At 41.7% G+C, this 14,426-nt stretch overlaps 1 protein-coding gene across 1 annotated transcript in view; it reads left to right on the top strand.

Moving 5' to 3' along the window:
• Tmem131 (transmembrane protein 131) overlaps positions 1-14,426 on the top strand; it is a 169,323-nt gene that overhangs the window by 129,897 nt on the left and 25,000 nt on the right. Inside the window, exons 23-31 of the mRNA XM_005400698.2 lie at positions 1,121-1,259; positions 1,409-1,518; positions 1,928-1,994; positions 5,928-6,079; positions 6,572-6,714; positions 7,089-7,275; positions 8,259-8,444; positions 9,195-9,353; positions 9,765-10,363. Coding sequence (XP_005400755.1) covers positions 1,121-1,259; positions 1,409-1,518; positions 1,928-1,994; positions 5,928-6,079; positions 6,572-6,714; positions 7,089-7,275; positions 8,259-8,444; positions 9,195-9,353; positions 9,765-10,363 — 1,742 coding nt within the window. The remainder of the gene's footprint in view (positions 1-1,120; positions 1,260-1,408; positions 1,519-1,927; positions 1,995-5,927; positions 6,080-6,571; positions 6,715-7,088; positions 7,276-8,258; positions 8,445-9,194; positions 9,354-9,764; positions 10,364-14,426) is intronic.

Below are 14,426 nucleotides of genomic sequence, written 5' to 3'. Positions count from 1 at the left end.
TGTATGTTGTGAAAAGTTGTCTTCAGGCAGAAAAAAGTTAAGTTTTTACTTTAAAATAGTAAAATGAGTACAAAGAAACTTCTAATAGACTTAGGAAGAGAGCACTAATTCAAGCTCCACTTTGTGTCCTGTGTCTCCCCGATTGACATGTGCAGTACAGGCCATCTCCAAGTTTAGTGTCTAGTTAGGAACAAATAACTTGTTCAGGCTGCCCTAGGCTCAGCAGCCAGGGAGCACTGCACCCTGCCAGCAAAATTCCCACCTTCCCTCGAGCACCGGCACCCCCACGCACGCCATCCTGCCCTGGACCACTATGCCCTGGTTGCACAGTGAGTGTGGCACACTCCTTGCTCCTCCTGCCTTTATGTCACCTTGTCAGTATGCGTGTCGCAGAGAAATTGCTACTGGCCTCATAAAACTTACACTCTTACCAGTATCTAAGTTTCATAACTCAAGTCATGTTCCACTTAAAATGGGCTTCAGTGTTTAGTCTTAGAGACTTTAGCCCCGTTTATAAACATGTTATGAGTTTAAAACTGCTGGATTATAAGTGCTCATAAGTAAGGAAAGAGGATGTAAGGATTACATGTGAGGATTTTGTTTAGTTTTTGTGTGGGTGCAGGGGGGTAAAAGCCATATGCCAAGCAGTTTACTGCCTCCTAATTAGTTTTACTACAACATCCTGCTGTTGGGGTCTAGATCCTTCCCTTAGACGTGTAAAATGCTTTAGGATCCCCATAGCATCATAAGTTATCTGTGTATATGTGCTTTTTCTAATTATCTAATGTAGTCCAAACTTTTCTTACTGAATTTATCCTTTAAGAGGCTTAACTTATTCAGGATTGCACTGACACTATTCAAGCTATTCCTAAGATCTGTCATCCTTTACAGAGTACAAAAGCAATACAGACAACCAATGACAGACATTTTAGGCCAAAATAAAGACAGGCCAAAATCATACAGCATTAAAAGCTTAGGAAAATACAACAGTGAATAAACCTGTGTAGTTTTCAAGACCAGAATCAACTTTCTCAAGTACACACATGTAATAAAATTTCTTTATGTTTAGACAACTCAAATATCTCATTTTGATATAGCGACTTACAAATTGTTTTTCTAGATTGAGCGCTGTATTTGAAGTAAATACAGACCTTCAGAAAAATATAGTTTCAAAAATCACTGCCGAACTCTCCTGGCCTTCCATACTTAGTTCACCCCGGCACTTGAAATTCCCACTCACAAATACAAACTGCTCCTCAGTAAGTATTCAAAATAACATCAGATTGTAAAAATATGTAATAAGATTATACATTTTGTTACTTTTAGTTGATTGTTGCTTTTAACTATAGTTGATTGTTACTTTCAACTGTAGAAATCTGTGGTTTAACATTTCATTGCTTTGTTTAAGGAAGAAGAGATTACCTTAGAAAATCCTGCAGATGTTCCTGTCTATGTTCAGTTTGTTCCCCTGGCTTTATATTCCAACCCTTCAGTATTTGTAGATAAGTTAGTCTCAAGGTAAGCACTGCTTTGTTATCATAGTCCAAATGTTTTATACAGTACTCTATCGAAATTATTGTTTTATACATTTGAAATATTATTGTAGCTCATACAGTAATAGGTTTAACCTAATGAGATTCTAATCTGTAAAGTTGAGAGAAGATGCTAGGGAGAGGGGTTCATACTACATTCAGCATTGAGAAAAGCTTTCAATTTGAGGCAATGTGAAACTCCCTCCTAACAAATCTGTAAAGAGAAGACGGGTGGAATTTTTCATATATTTTCATTTTTTAAAAGTAAATAGCCTTTAATTTTGAAGATTATTAATATTGATCCTAAAGCTTGCCAAAAGATAATTTACAAATATAGCCCATAATCTCTTTATGATGCTACTTCAGAAGACATTTATATGAGTTTTTTATTTTAGGTTTAACTTGAGTAAGGCGGGAAAGATAGATTTGAGAACACTAGAATTCCAAGTCTACAGAAACAGTGTAAGTATTCAACCTTAGTACTGTTCAGTACTGTGGTTAGTGCAAGTGTGAAAGAAACTTATTGGCTGCCCTTAAATTTGGCCGAAGGACAAGCTACTAAGGAAATCAGAGCAGTTAGAGAAACTGAGAAAACTTGCTGAGCACCCTAAGCAGAAGGTTCCTCTTTGAAAGCATTATTTAGCTCAGGAAGCTGCCAGAAATTCTGAGATTGTATAGATGAAGAATAAACCAATACATAATTTATGTTTAGCAGGCATCAAAATATTGAGCTTGATCGCTTAAGTCTCTTTATGAATGCTTTCTGATAAAATTATAAGCCCCATGAGTATGAGCTTTGTGACTGGCTGTATCCATGCTTAGCACAGCAGTATGCGAACTTTTCACTCAGTACATGCTCCTGAGTTCATAAGTGTATACGCAGGCTGATTTGGTCTAGGAACCAGACTGTTCTCTGTCGTTCAGGCTGAGCAGCCACTAACCACTCATTACCGTACAAGGCCTTGTTGTAGAGGGAAAGTCAGTAAGGAGGACATTGTTTGGAGCGAGAGCCCCTACAGTCTGGCCAGGTTCTGTTGGCCTCCTGCTCTTCTGCCCAGGGCCAAATTCTAATCTAGTTCTCAGATTCCAGACCCCTGTCCATACCACATGATCACTGCTGATGAGGAAGTGCTTAGTAGCCTTATCAAACCAGACACCTGATAGTTCTTGAAATATGGTGTTCTTTCCCATAGCTGCTGCTTTTCATGGCTGCAGCCCCAGACTGAAATTTAGACAGTCATGTGTTTAGTCTCATGCCTTTCTCTTGGAATCTCTGTGTTTTGCTTTTCCCACTTATAAAATGCCAGTGTAACAAATTTATTGGAGGATATCAGGAAAGCTCAATAACCAGAATTTCACTTCCTCTGTCTTTATAAGAAAAAAAAAAATACACTTAAGACATAAATGAACTAGCTGGGCATGGCGGTGCATGCTTATAATCCCAGCACTCAGGAGGCTGAGACAGGAGCATTGCTTTGAGTTTCAGGCCAGCCTGGGCTACAGGATGAGTTCAAAGCCAGCCTACACTACATAGCGAGACTGTCTCAAAAAGACATACATGAACTAATAATTACCTTTTTTATTTTATTGCATACAAGTAGTATTTGTAAGATAAAAAGCACGAAACTGGACACTTCATAGGAAAATACATGAATACTCTGAACCTCAGAAATTTATTCTGAATAAAATATTCCATGGGTGTTCCCAAGAGGAGCTTAAGATAAATTCTGTTCCAGTGTTCTGTAGTGCCGTAGAATCGTGGTTCTCAAAATATTTGGTCACAGGATTCTGTTAGTCTTGAAGTTGTTGAGGAGCCCAGAGAGATTTCTTGTTTATATAGATTGTACCTATTAATATTTCAGCATATTACAAATTGAAATTGAGGCCTCTTTAATATATTAATTTTGTTCATTTAGAATAATAAACCTATTCCATTTAACATAAAATAAAAAATGAAAACTATGGACCAGGGATCTAGCTCAGCAGCACAGTGCCTGCCTGGCAAGTGCAGGATTGTAAGTTCGATTCCCCATACCAAAAAAAGAAAACTAGCTAAATTTTAAGAAAAACACTTATTTTGCAAGAATGGCTTATTTTACATTTTTGTAAGCCATTCTTAGTGGCTCTCTGACTTAGTAGACAGATGCATTTTCATATCTGTGTCCTTGATTCTCACATGTTTTTTGGTTGAACTATCTGATGAAAATGTGGCCTGATACTTACATAATTGGAAAAACAAGGAGTATCTTGTCTTTCTAGTCCTAACACTGCATAGGAGTTATTAGGAAAAGGCTGATTCACTGAGATGTGCAGGCCTTACAGATGTTGACACAGTTGACTGTACAGTATCCAGAAGATCACGTTCATTAACATAGCCACCAATCTCATCAGAAAATTGAGTATTAGAAAGCTGCCAAGCTCATAGGAGTGGATATAGTTTATATAAAATTTCAGATTTTGCTCAGAAACTTATTTTTCATTATTAGCAACAAATATTTGTGTTTTCCTTAAGGGTTCAAAATCCTTTATTTTCATGAAAATGCATGCCAGCTACTCAAGTGTGAATAGCTATAAGCTAGTTCATTTCATCTCACATACAGTAGCTGTTCAGGACGGCATGAACCGGCCTTGTGCTGGAGTGTTGATCTCTACGTACTCCCTTTTTATTAAAGAGACGTGAGCCCCGGGGTGAGATTAATAAATTTAATGTTTATTATTTCTACATCCGTAGCCCCTTTTTAACTTTTTAGTTTTATATTTTGTAGACAGAGTCTGACTGAGTTGCTCAGGCTGGGCTTAAACTTGTGATCCTTCCACCTCAGCTTCGCAGAGTGCCAGGATAGTGCCACTACACCCAGCTAAGGACTTTTTTATCTCATTACAAGTGCATGACAGTGAAGCATGCAGTGGCCACTCAGGAAGTTAGACACCACTGCCTGGATTCAAGGGAAAGGGTCCGCAGTTTTACCCTCCCTTGCTTTTGCTGACCATCAGTGCAAATGTCAGTGCAGTGAAAATGCAAATCATGTGCCAGTATTATGATGAAAATATTTTGACATCGTGAGTGCCCTGAAAGGATCTCTGAAATCCCAGAGGTTCATGGGAGAACCAGAGCTTAGTGGTAGCACAGAGGTACCACAACACCCTGTAGTGTTTCTCATGTTATCCGAGTTTAAATTCACTAGTGTTTGTTGGAAACACATGTATAGCATATCATAGTATCCATGAATTACCAAGAATATTTAAAAGGGAGCTTATTCACCAGCACCTTAGAGCGGTCAGAATGTTCTGCTGTCCCAGTAGGCATTGACAGAAAGCAGTGTAAGATGTAGATGAAAATTCTGCCTCAGAAGCAAGAGTTAGGAAGTACTATGCTTCATAGAGTCCATGGGTGTAAGTTCTATCTGTAGACCTGCACTGGTACAAGTAGAGACAGATCTGTCAGTTCCTAGGAGGCTTTGCCACAAAAAGGCACAGAAAATGTTGAAAATCCAATTCTGTGCAAACCTCCTTGGCTCCAAGGCTAGGGGTGGGAGTTTCTGTTGTGAGGAGGATAGTGGAAAAATAGCTTCTCTTTAATTTTTAAAGATCCGTTTTAACCTGTTGGTTATGTCTGCTCAACTGACTATGTCCAGGGGAGTTTGCCCGAGAGGCAGAGTCATGAAGAGCTGGGGACACTACAGCCAAGTATGATGAGCCCTTCCCCCAAATGCTTAGGCTGGATCCTTCTTAACAGTCAGAATAGTGGATCTTTATGTGATCTATTTTTTTTTTTTTTAATTTTTTTTGAAAGGCTTTTTAACCTTATTTGTAACTGGCCATCAAAATCAGATTTTTAAATATTAAACCATTCTCTAAACTTTAAATCATTGGGTATTTATGAAGCAGTACCTATATGCCTAATTTTCAAAATAAAATGCAAGGAGAGATAATAAGAATTAGAGATACTTTTACAAGTAAAACATGCCGTGACCTAAAGCCCTCAGCTGGCTCCTTCTGTGGAGAGGCATGGGGCAGCATCAGGAGGAGCTAAGGGTTATGCAGATATTTGCTTTGTGCCTGCCTTGAGCCTTTGTTTGCCTTAGGCCTGTGACCTTTTCTCTGTGTGTCCCATTAAGATTTAAAATATCTGTGCATAGAAGCAAACATCTAGTGCAGAACTGAGGACTTCAGTGACCTCGGGAGCAAAGCCATGGTGGGCTTCACGCAGGATATGAAGTCTCATCTCTAGGTGCCCAGCCCTGGTTGCTGGCTGACCAGTGTCTAAATCATGAAGGATGAAAACATTTGCATAATCAATTTGAGGAAGTTTCCTGGGCTGGAGACAGGGTAAGGGAAAATACATTTTCCAGAGAATAGATTAATGATGCCTGTTTGTCTGCTCAATGATTCCAGGCTCATCCCCTGCAGAGTTCAACAGGATTTACAGAGGGCCCCTCTCGACATTTCATTTTAAACCTAATTTTAAAACCTGGAGAAAAGAAATCTGTCAAAGTAAGGTTTACTCCAGTTCACAACAGAACTGTTTCTTCACTAATCATAGTCAGGTAAGTTCTGTGATGTAAGTATGGGTTGGTTTTTAGTATTTATATCAAAATCCTTAAGTTCTAACCTCAAAAACACGCATAATATCATATTGTATTGTACTGTGTGTGACCCCAAAACATGAAACACTTGCTCTTTTCTGTGCATTTTTAAAGTTCTACCCTTAAATTTGGTGTATTCATCTCTTTTTGGCAGTAGTAGGGATTGAACCCAGGTTCTTTTGTACTAGGCAGGTGGGCAAGAACTGTACCACTGAGCTATATAGCCTACCCCTCCTTTGTGAGACAAGGTCTCACTAAGCCACACAGGCAGGCCTTGAATTTGTAATCCTCCTGCCTGAGTCTCTTGAGTAGCCGAGTTAACAGGCCTGTGTCCCATGCCCAATCAATATATTAATTTCTGTGTGATGACTCATAAAATAACAGTGGAAATTATACAAGGAATGATTATGCAGATTTAATGGGGAAAGATGTGTAATTCTTGTTCTTGCATAGAAATAACCTGACTGTGATGGATGCTGTGATGGTCCAAGGACAAGGAACGACCGAGAACTTGAGGGTGGCAGGCAAGCTTCCAGGTGCAGGAAGTTCCTTACGCTTCAAAATCACAGAAGCATTGTTAAAAGATTGTACAGACAGTGAGTATTCCCAACAGTGTCTGCAGCACAAATTTTAGCACATACTTTCAACAGCAAACAATTTGAAAAGCCAGAAATGTTTCTCTTTATGCACACCTGTGTATTGGTGGTAAATGCATAAGATCTTAAAAAAATCAGTATCATGCGTTCAGGGTTGTTTGACTTGGATCTTTAATGATGGAAAGTGGCATACTCAGGTATGAAAAGTAAAATTTTGCCATCCTGATGAACTTGAAGAGTGGCTGATTTCTTTCACTTGTCGGGGTGATTCACAATCTCTGGCATACAGAGATTATATATTTAACGTATGTAATGTATGATGTACCATTTGCGATACGAAGATTTAGCCTCATTCTTGTTTTTTTTTCCTTTAGGTCTGAGACTAAGAGAACCAAATTTCACATTGAAAAGAACTTTTAAAGTAGAAAATACAGGACAACTTCCAATCCACATAGAAACCATTGAAATCAGTGGATATGCATGTGAAGGCTATGGCTTTAAAGTCGTTAATTGTCAAGAGTTTGCACTAAGTGCTAACGCCTCTAGAGACATAGTCATATTGTAAGTATTTTCTTAGAAGGTGCAATGTACTGACTCACTTATTCAGTCTTGTGCAAAGGTACATTTTCATATTTGCAAAAAATAAGAGGTCTTCATCAAATGTTTCATTTGATCCCTCCCCCCCCCCCGCCCCCCGTTACCAGGAATCAAGCTCACGCTCACGACCTCGCGCTTGCCGGGCAAGCACTGTGCCGCTGAGCTAAATCCCCAGCCCCTCATTTGATTATGTTTTCACATAATCTTCAGCTACAATTTCTTTATATTTTTATTTTCAAAATTGTGAAAATTGTGTCTTCTAAGTAGAGAGATAATCTTAGAAAACAGTTTCAAAATTATTCTCAGAGTTGTTAACACCTAAGATGTTGTTATAAAGTGTGTCTTAGCCACAGGGCAGGTTGTACACAAAGAATGTATGATACTTTAGTTAGAGGGCAGTCTTAATGCCTGTATCAGTAATAGTTGTCGCATATTTTAACAATTAATTGATAACTTGTTTTGTTATAAAGTTTATGTAATAAAACCTCTCTTCCCTTAATTGAATAATAACTTCATGATATTACTACATACAAAGCATACTGCTTGACATCTAGAAGTACACTAAGGAATAAGACCATTTTCCTCCAGGTGCCTAAAGTAAGCAAAACATAAAGCACTTGTAACAGTAAGCAGTACTGCAGGGGATAATAAAAAACACTGGGCTAGGAATTTTTTTTAAAGCATTATTGGCATTGTAGCCTAGGTAAAAGAGAAAGAAAAGGAAAAAATAAGGGACAGCCCAGACACTACCGTCTGTATTAATATTGAAAAGCTGATTATTATTCCCCTTTATGTAATTTCTCAAATTATCCACAGAACACAAGTGTACATTAACGTCATGGGACAACACATTCAAGTTCTTATTTCATTTACAGGACCGGTATTTTGTTTAAACTGCTTATCGTCTATTTTTAAGCCTCAGTCTTACTGCTGTCCTTCCGTCTTAGGTTTACTCCTGATTTCACGGCTTCTAGAGTTATTCGTGAACTGAAGTTCATAACAACCAGTGGCTCTGAGTTTATATTCGTATTGAATGCATCCCTCCCATACCACATGTTAGCAACCTGTGCAGAAGCCCTACCCAGGCCCAACTGGGAGCTGGCTCTGTACATCATCATCTCAGGAATAATGAGGTACTTGTGTCTTCTTTGGAGGTTGGTATTCACTTGTCACTAGACACCACTTACCAGGTGTCCACAGCATCCCAGTCACTATGTTAAGTGCTGAGAGGTGGCAGCAAGCGAACAGACGGAACTGTGCCTTCACCAAGCTCACCTACTTTGCAGGTCATTAGAGCCAAGCCTTTCTTGGGCTCAGTATACAATAAATAGCCTTCTTTACCGTTGAAATTTGTTACACAAATTAAGTACATGTTAATTTCATAAGAAATAAATACCTATAGTTTACCAGGTAAAGGTACTTGATTTACTTAACATAAATTGTGTGCCTCAGTAACATGAAACTGATTAGAAATATTTTTTAAGTCCTCGGGGGGGTTTTTTTGGCAGTATATTTCATTATGTGCTTTAGACAGTCAAATATAATTTGCTTAGTTACCTGACATAACCTTTAAAGTAAAAAGAGTTGGCCCCAGAGTTGAATCTCAGATTCCACTCAGTAAAGGAAAAATTGTCCTCCAGGTGTTTCTCCTGATAAAAATAATTATCTCCTTCATATAAAGTCTCGTGTAAGATGGCATCTTAAAAAAATGGGTCTGCAGATTTTCATCCAAAGTACTTTGTTTTGGTTTTTTTGTCTTGTCCATTAAAAACTGTCATGAACATCTCCTTTCTTTGTATCATAGTGTTCTTTACCAAAAACTCTGCGTGTACTAGTCAGTTCCGTACTCTTGCACTAACAGTCCTGATTCTCCACCCCTGCAGTGCACTGTTTCTCTTGGTCATTGGAACGGCCTATTTGGAAGCTCAAGGAATCTGGGAGCCATTTCGAAGGCGACTTTCTTTTGAAGCCTCGAACCCACCCTTTGATGTGGGAAGGCCCTTCGATCTCAGGAGAATTGTCGGCATCTCGTCTGAAGGAAAGTACGTTCACATGATACAGGCAGTTCTCTAGTATATGTAGATCTGACTGACATAACTACAAGGAAAAATGACGTCTTTCTGTTTATCTTTGCTTGAGAGGGTTAAAAAAAAGAAAACCTGTAATTCTAATTACTCGGTAATATGTACTCTGGCAAGTAGCACTGTTACTAAGCACTCATGCCAGGTGTTTTTTTACCACATTGGTGCAGGTTGAACTTTTAGATCACTGAGTTGATTTATAAAATTTGCACATAGAAGAGGCCCTGGAAGGTTGTGCCAATTATTCCTGCCTCTTGCTGTATTTTTCTGTTTCTATTTGTGATGGCCATACTGGTGAAATAAATTTAATATTAGATACTGTGGGTTGCTATTTACTTACCTGTATCTGTAAGAAGTTGGTCCTTTTTTCAGCTTGAACCTCGGCTGTGACCCCAGTCATGGTAGAGGCTTCTGTGGAGCAGGCGGCTCATCGTCCCGACCCAGTGCAGGGAGTCACAAGCAGTGTGGCTCATCGGTCCCCCCGCACAGCAGCCACAGCAATAGAAATTCGGCTGACGTGGACACCGTCAGGGCCAAAAACAGTTCCGGTACCTCAGGCAGGACTTCTGCACAAGCAGCCGCCTCACAATCTACAGGCAAAGCAAGCCCCCTTGTCTTAGAGGCGAATGCAGTGACCCAGGGCCACGCAGTGGGCAGAAAGTCCAAAGGGGCAAAGCAGAACCAGCACAGCGGCCAGCATCATGGCCACAGCCCACTGGAACAGCACTCGCAGCCGCCGCCACCACCACCACCAGTGCCTCAGCACCCGGAGCCACAGCCCGAGCGGCTGTCGCCTGCCCCCCTAACGCACCCTTCCCACCCAGAACGTGCCAGCAGCACAAGGCACAGCTCAGAGGACTCAGACATCACCAGTCTCATAGAAGCCATGGACAAAGACTTCGACCACCATGACTCCCCACCCCTAGAAGTGTTTACAGAGCAACCTCCATCGCCACTGTCAAAAAGCAAAGGTAACCATCACCTGTTCCCTCTGACAGGAAGGCAGGGACTGTGGGGGAAGCAAAGCACAAGGGCTCAAGGGCTGTCGGGATTGAGGTTGGATAAACAGCTCCCCTGGGGTGTTCTCTGCCTCAAGTGCCTGTCCACTGTCAGACGTCAAAGTCCCTATCACTCTACAAATAGAAGTATCCATGGGTCAGAAAAAAAGATAAGTTCGGATTGTCTTAGATAGCTTCTCAAAATCAGAAGTTTGTTGGATGGCTACTGTTCTCCTTTTCAGCTGTCGGTGATTAAGGCATTACTGTGATAAAAGAGCTTTTTTTTGTTGTTAAAAATAATTTGGGGTAGAGTAGTAAAATGGAGAACATCTGCCTTTTTTAACTGAAAAAAAAGGATTTCCATTCAGCCTCACCTGTAGAGCAGGGGTTGGCAAACCGCAGCCAGCAGGCCAGCTCCCTTCCCCCAAGTTTTGGAATTTATATTCCAACACAGCCACGGTGATTTGTTTATAAGTTGTCGTCGGTAGCTGCCTTCATGCTTCCACAGAGTTGGGTAGTTGCCACAGAAATAGTGTGGCCCCTTTGAGCTGAAAATTTTATCGTCTGACCGTTTACAGGAGCAGTTTGCTGAGCTCTGCTTTAGAGTTCTGTGTACTGCCTTGGTTAACTGTTTCAGAGAAACAAACTACCCCAGTGGCTTCACACACCACCAGCTACCATGGCACAGTTCCTCTGGTCAGGACCGTGGGGGCAGCTGAGCCAAGTCCCCCCAGATGTTGGCCAGCCAGGATGATGTCATCTTAAGTCTGACCTGCATCTTAAGTCTGACCCAGCTCACGCGGCTGGTTGACAGCAGATTCCGTTCTTCACAGGCACAAGGCACAGGCTAAGGGCCTTGGTTTCCTTGTCACCCATGGCAGAGGCCTATGGTGGCTCCTCTCTTTTATCAAGCAGTTACAGGTGTCAGTTGGCCTCTCTAGAATGAGCAAGCAAGAGAGCACAAGAGAACAAAAGCTGGCAGAATGGAAGTCACTTTTCTGGGACCTACTGGGAGTGGCATCCCATCAATTCTTTCTGGTTTTTTGAGACAGGGTCTCGCTGTATACTCCAAGCAGTGGACTTGAACTCACTTTGTATCCCAAGCTGCCCTCAGACTTATGGTGATCCTCCTGCCTCAGCCTCCTGAGTGCTCAGATTACAGGTGTACAACACCGTGCCCAGCTGGCATCCCATCAGTTTTCTAGTGTTCCGCTCACTAGAACTATAGTCCAGCCCACACTCCAGGAAAGCGAACTCCGCAAGGGCATAAATGTCAGGAGGTAGGGATCATCAGGCACCATCTTAGCTGTCTGCCTACCACACACAAGTGGGTAGGCTGCCTCGTAACTTTCAAAACAAAGTGAACAAGACTAGGCAGTGGCCTCTAGCTGTAGCTCAGTGTTAGCTCTTTACAGCCTGGACTTTTATGTCTTCCTTTCTCTCCAGAGGCAGCATGTTAATATATATTACTTCAAGCTGTTTAAGCACCTGTGCCACTGATCACCAAGCAGTTTCTGCCTTTGGTTCACACACAGGATAGGGAGCTTGGTGGACCTAGGAGAGAGGAAGAAACCTGACATCCCAGAGTCTTAAACTGCTTTTAAGAATCTCTTTGCCCCAGTGATATGAAGACTAACTATGCTGAGTCCTCTTCAAATCACATACATTTGTGTTTGTAAAATAGTAAAATGTCTTGAACGTGATTTCTTAACTTGTATAGACTCCTCTTTTGATTAACCTATTAATAGAACTTACATATTTTAGAGTAACTTTTTAGTAATGTTACATGGGTACTTAAAAGTTCTTCTTAAAAAATCAGATCAAGTTACACATGTTTTTCCCTACTCTGGGCATAATTAAAATAAACTATCTTTTATTATCACAAAGAGTTGGACAGTCAATTTGAGTAAGTCATTGTATGGGTCTGAAGTAGGCTTCTCCCTTGATAGTTCCACTTTTGTTCTCAGAACTATTCATTTGAAACTGAATAGTTTTTTAAAAATTTAAAAATTTTTTAAAAAGGTTTTCTTCGTTAAATTTCGCAGTAGCCCCAGAGCATCTACTAAAGGGTAATGATGGAGCATGGGCAGCACGTTGCTAGTGACGGTGAACCCATGAAGAGACGGTGGTGACATGCTTCACATGAGCGGTCACACTGCTTTGTTTTCCTCCCCACTGCTGCTGTTTGGAAAGACAGAAGGACCCAGAGTATATATAGTTTGCTTCAGTAAGTGTTTTTATTGAAGTATAACGTATATGTAGAAAAACAGTCTTTATAGTGAACTTTAGGGCTAAAGGTGTGGCCCAGTGGCTCAGTGTAGAGCACTTCCCTAGCATGTGCAGAGCTCTGGGTTCCATCCCCAGCACCCCCCGCCCAAGAAAATAAGGTAGGCGTTGATCCTGGACTGCAGAATCATCATGTTGCAAGTCTCTTGGCTTTCTAAATCTGGTAACCCCCACCCCTGCATAGGGTCATCATGTTTACCTGATAGATGAGCGTTCTGTTATTAGAAGCAGCCTGTTCTTAACCCTCCACCTACCCAGTATCTCAAGCAAAACTCATTGCTTAGGTTGAGCTTAGGTCTAGCTTTTGCAAGCCATTGAAAGTGGCCTCTCTCCCAATTAATGTGACCATCTCCCTGAGCTCCCTTTTCTGGTTGGGCAGCTTCCAGCTCATTCTCATCCTCCCTCCAGTCACTTCCTGGCAAAGAGGGCGCAGGAATCCACTTTGTTTATTGTTGGCCTGCTCAGGATTTTTTTTTTTCCCGGTACCGGGAATCGAACTCACAACCTTGGCGTTTGCCAGGCAGGCACTGTGCCGCTGAGCTAAATCCCCAGCCCCCTGCTAAGGATTGTGTAGCTGGACAGTCACGGGATGCTGTCCTTCTGTGGTGTCTCCTACTTGGAACACTTACACTCTGTGGCCTGGGCGGAGGCCATGCTGGGTTGAGGGCTAGAACCCAAAATAGCTCTGAACCTGGCAAGTCCATTCTCAGTGTCTGCAGTAACTACACTCATTCTCGCTGCAAGTTTGGCACGCTGTGGCTTTATCAAAGGCAAGGAGTGACACAGTGATACCACATCAGGAGGCCAGGCCCACCCATCAGGCAAACCCAGATTAAATCCTATCTCTGGCTGGGGATTTAGCTCAGCGGCAAAAGCGCCTGCTTGGCAAGCGCAAGGTCGTGAGTTCAGTTCCCGGTACCGGAGAAAAACCCAAAAAAAAAAAAAAAAAAAAAAAAAAAAAAAAAAAAATCCTAGCTCTGCCACTTATGAACTCTGACTTTCAGAGAAAATTACTCATCTGAGCCTCCACTTGTCACCACCTCTGTTGTAGGTTGTCGCTACCGTGATGGTTACTCTTAGGACAGGAAACAGCACAGATAGCCTGTAGTGTCTGCTGAGTTGAAGGTAGCTGTGGAACATCTTGGCAGAATTGTCTGCTCAGAACTTGATCTTGAGAAGTGGGGCAAGAGAGGGCTAAAGACAGACTCCTGAGGGCAAGACTGGCACAAAGGCAGCCAGCAGCCATTGTGACAGAGCCCAGGTAGGAAAGAGGTCCAGTGGCATGTGGTCAGCACGTCCCAGGAAGCCAGCGGAGCAGGAGCAGGCAACATTCCACACAGCCTGGCGGTCAGAGTGTTATCTGTGACCTTGGTCGGTAGAGATGGCTTCCATGAAGTCTTAGGACTGGAACCCAGGCTACTGTGCCTTATAGTCACTCAGATCAGACTGCTAGCAGCATCACAAATCACTGGATGTGTTGTGGGCACTTAAATTTAACCTGTGCTTTCTGGGTTGTTTAATTTTAACAAGAAAAAATGCATATATTGTGTAGTACTGCTTGTGTGAGAAAAAAGAACAAATGATGCTTGAAAATACCTATGGGCCAAGGTCAAAAGGCCAGCAGAGCTGAGAACAGTGAGATTGAGCCTCTCTTCATGAGCCCAGCCATACCCACATTGTCTCCTGCACCCTGATGGTTGGCATCACTTTACATGTTTTTGCAGGGAGGAAATTCAGGCTAAGAAAGTGT

This window comes from Chinchilla lanigera, unplaced genomic scaffold, assembly GCF_000276665.1.
Source record: "Chinchilla lanigera isolate Chin_1 unplaced genomic scaffold, ChiLan1.0 scaffold00069, whole genome shotgun sequence".
Taxonomy (NCBI): domain Eukaryota; kingdom Metazoa; phylum Chordata; class Mammalia; order Rodentia; family Chinchillidae; genus Chinchilla; species Chinchilla lanigera.
The sequence above is the reverse complement of the archived record's forward strand: the minus strand, read 5'-3'. Positions and strand labels throughout refer to the sequence as shown.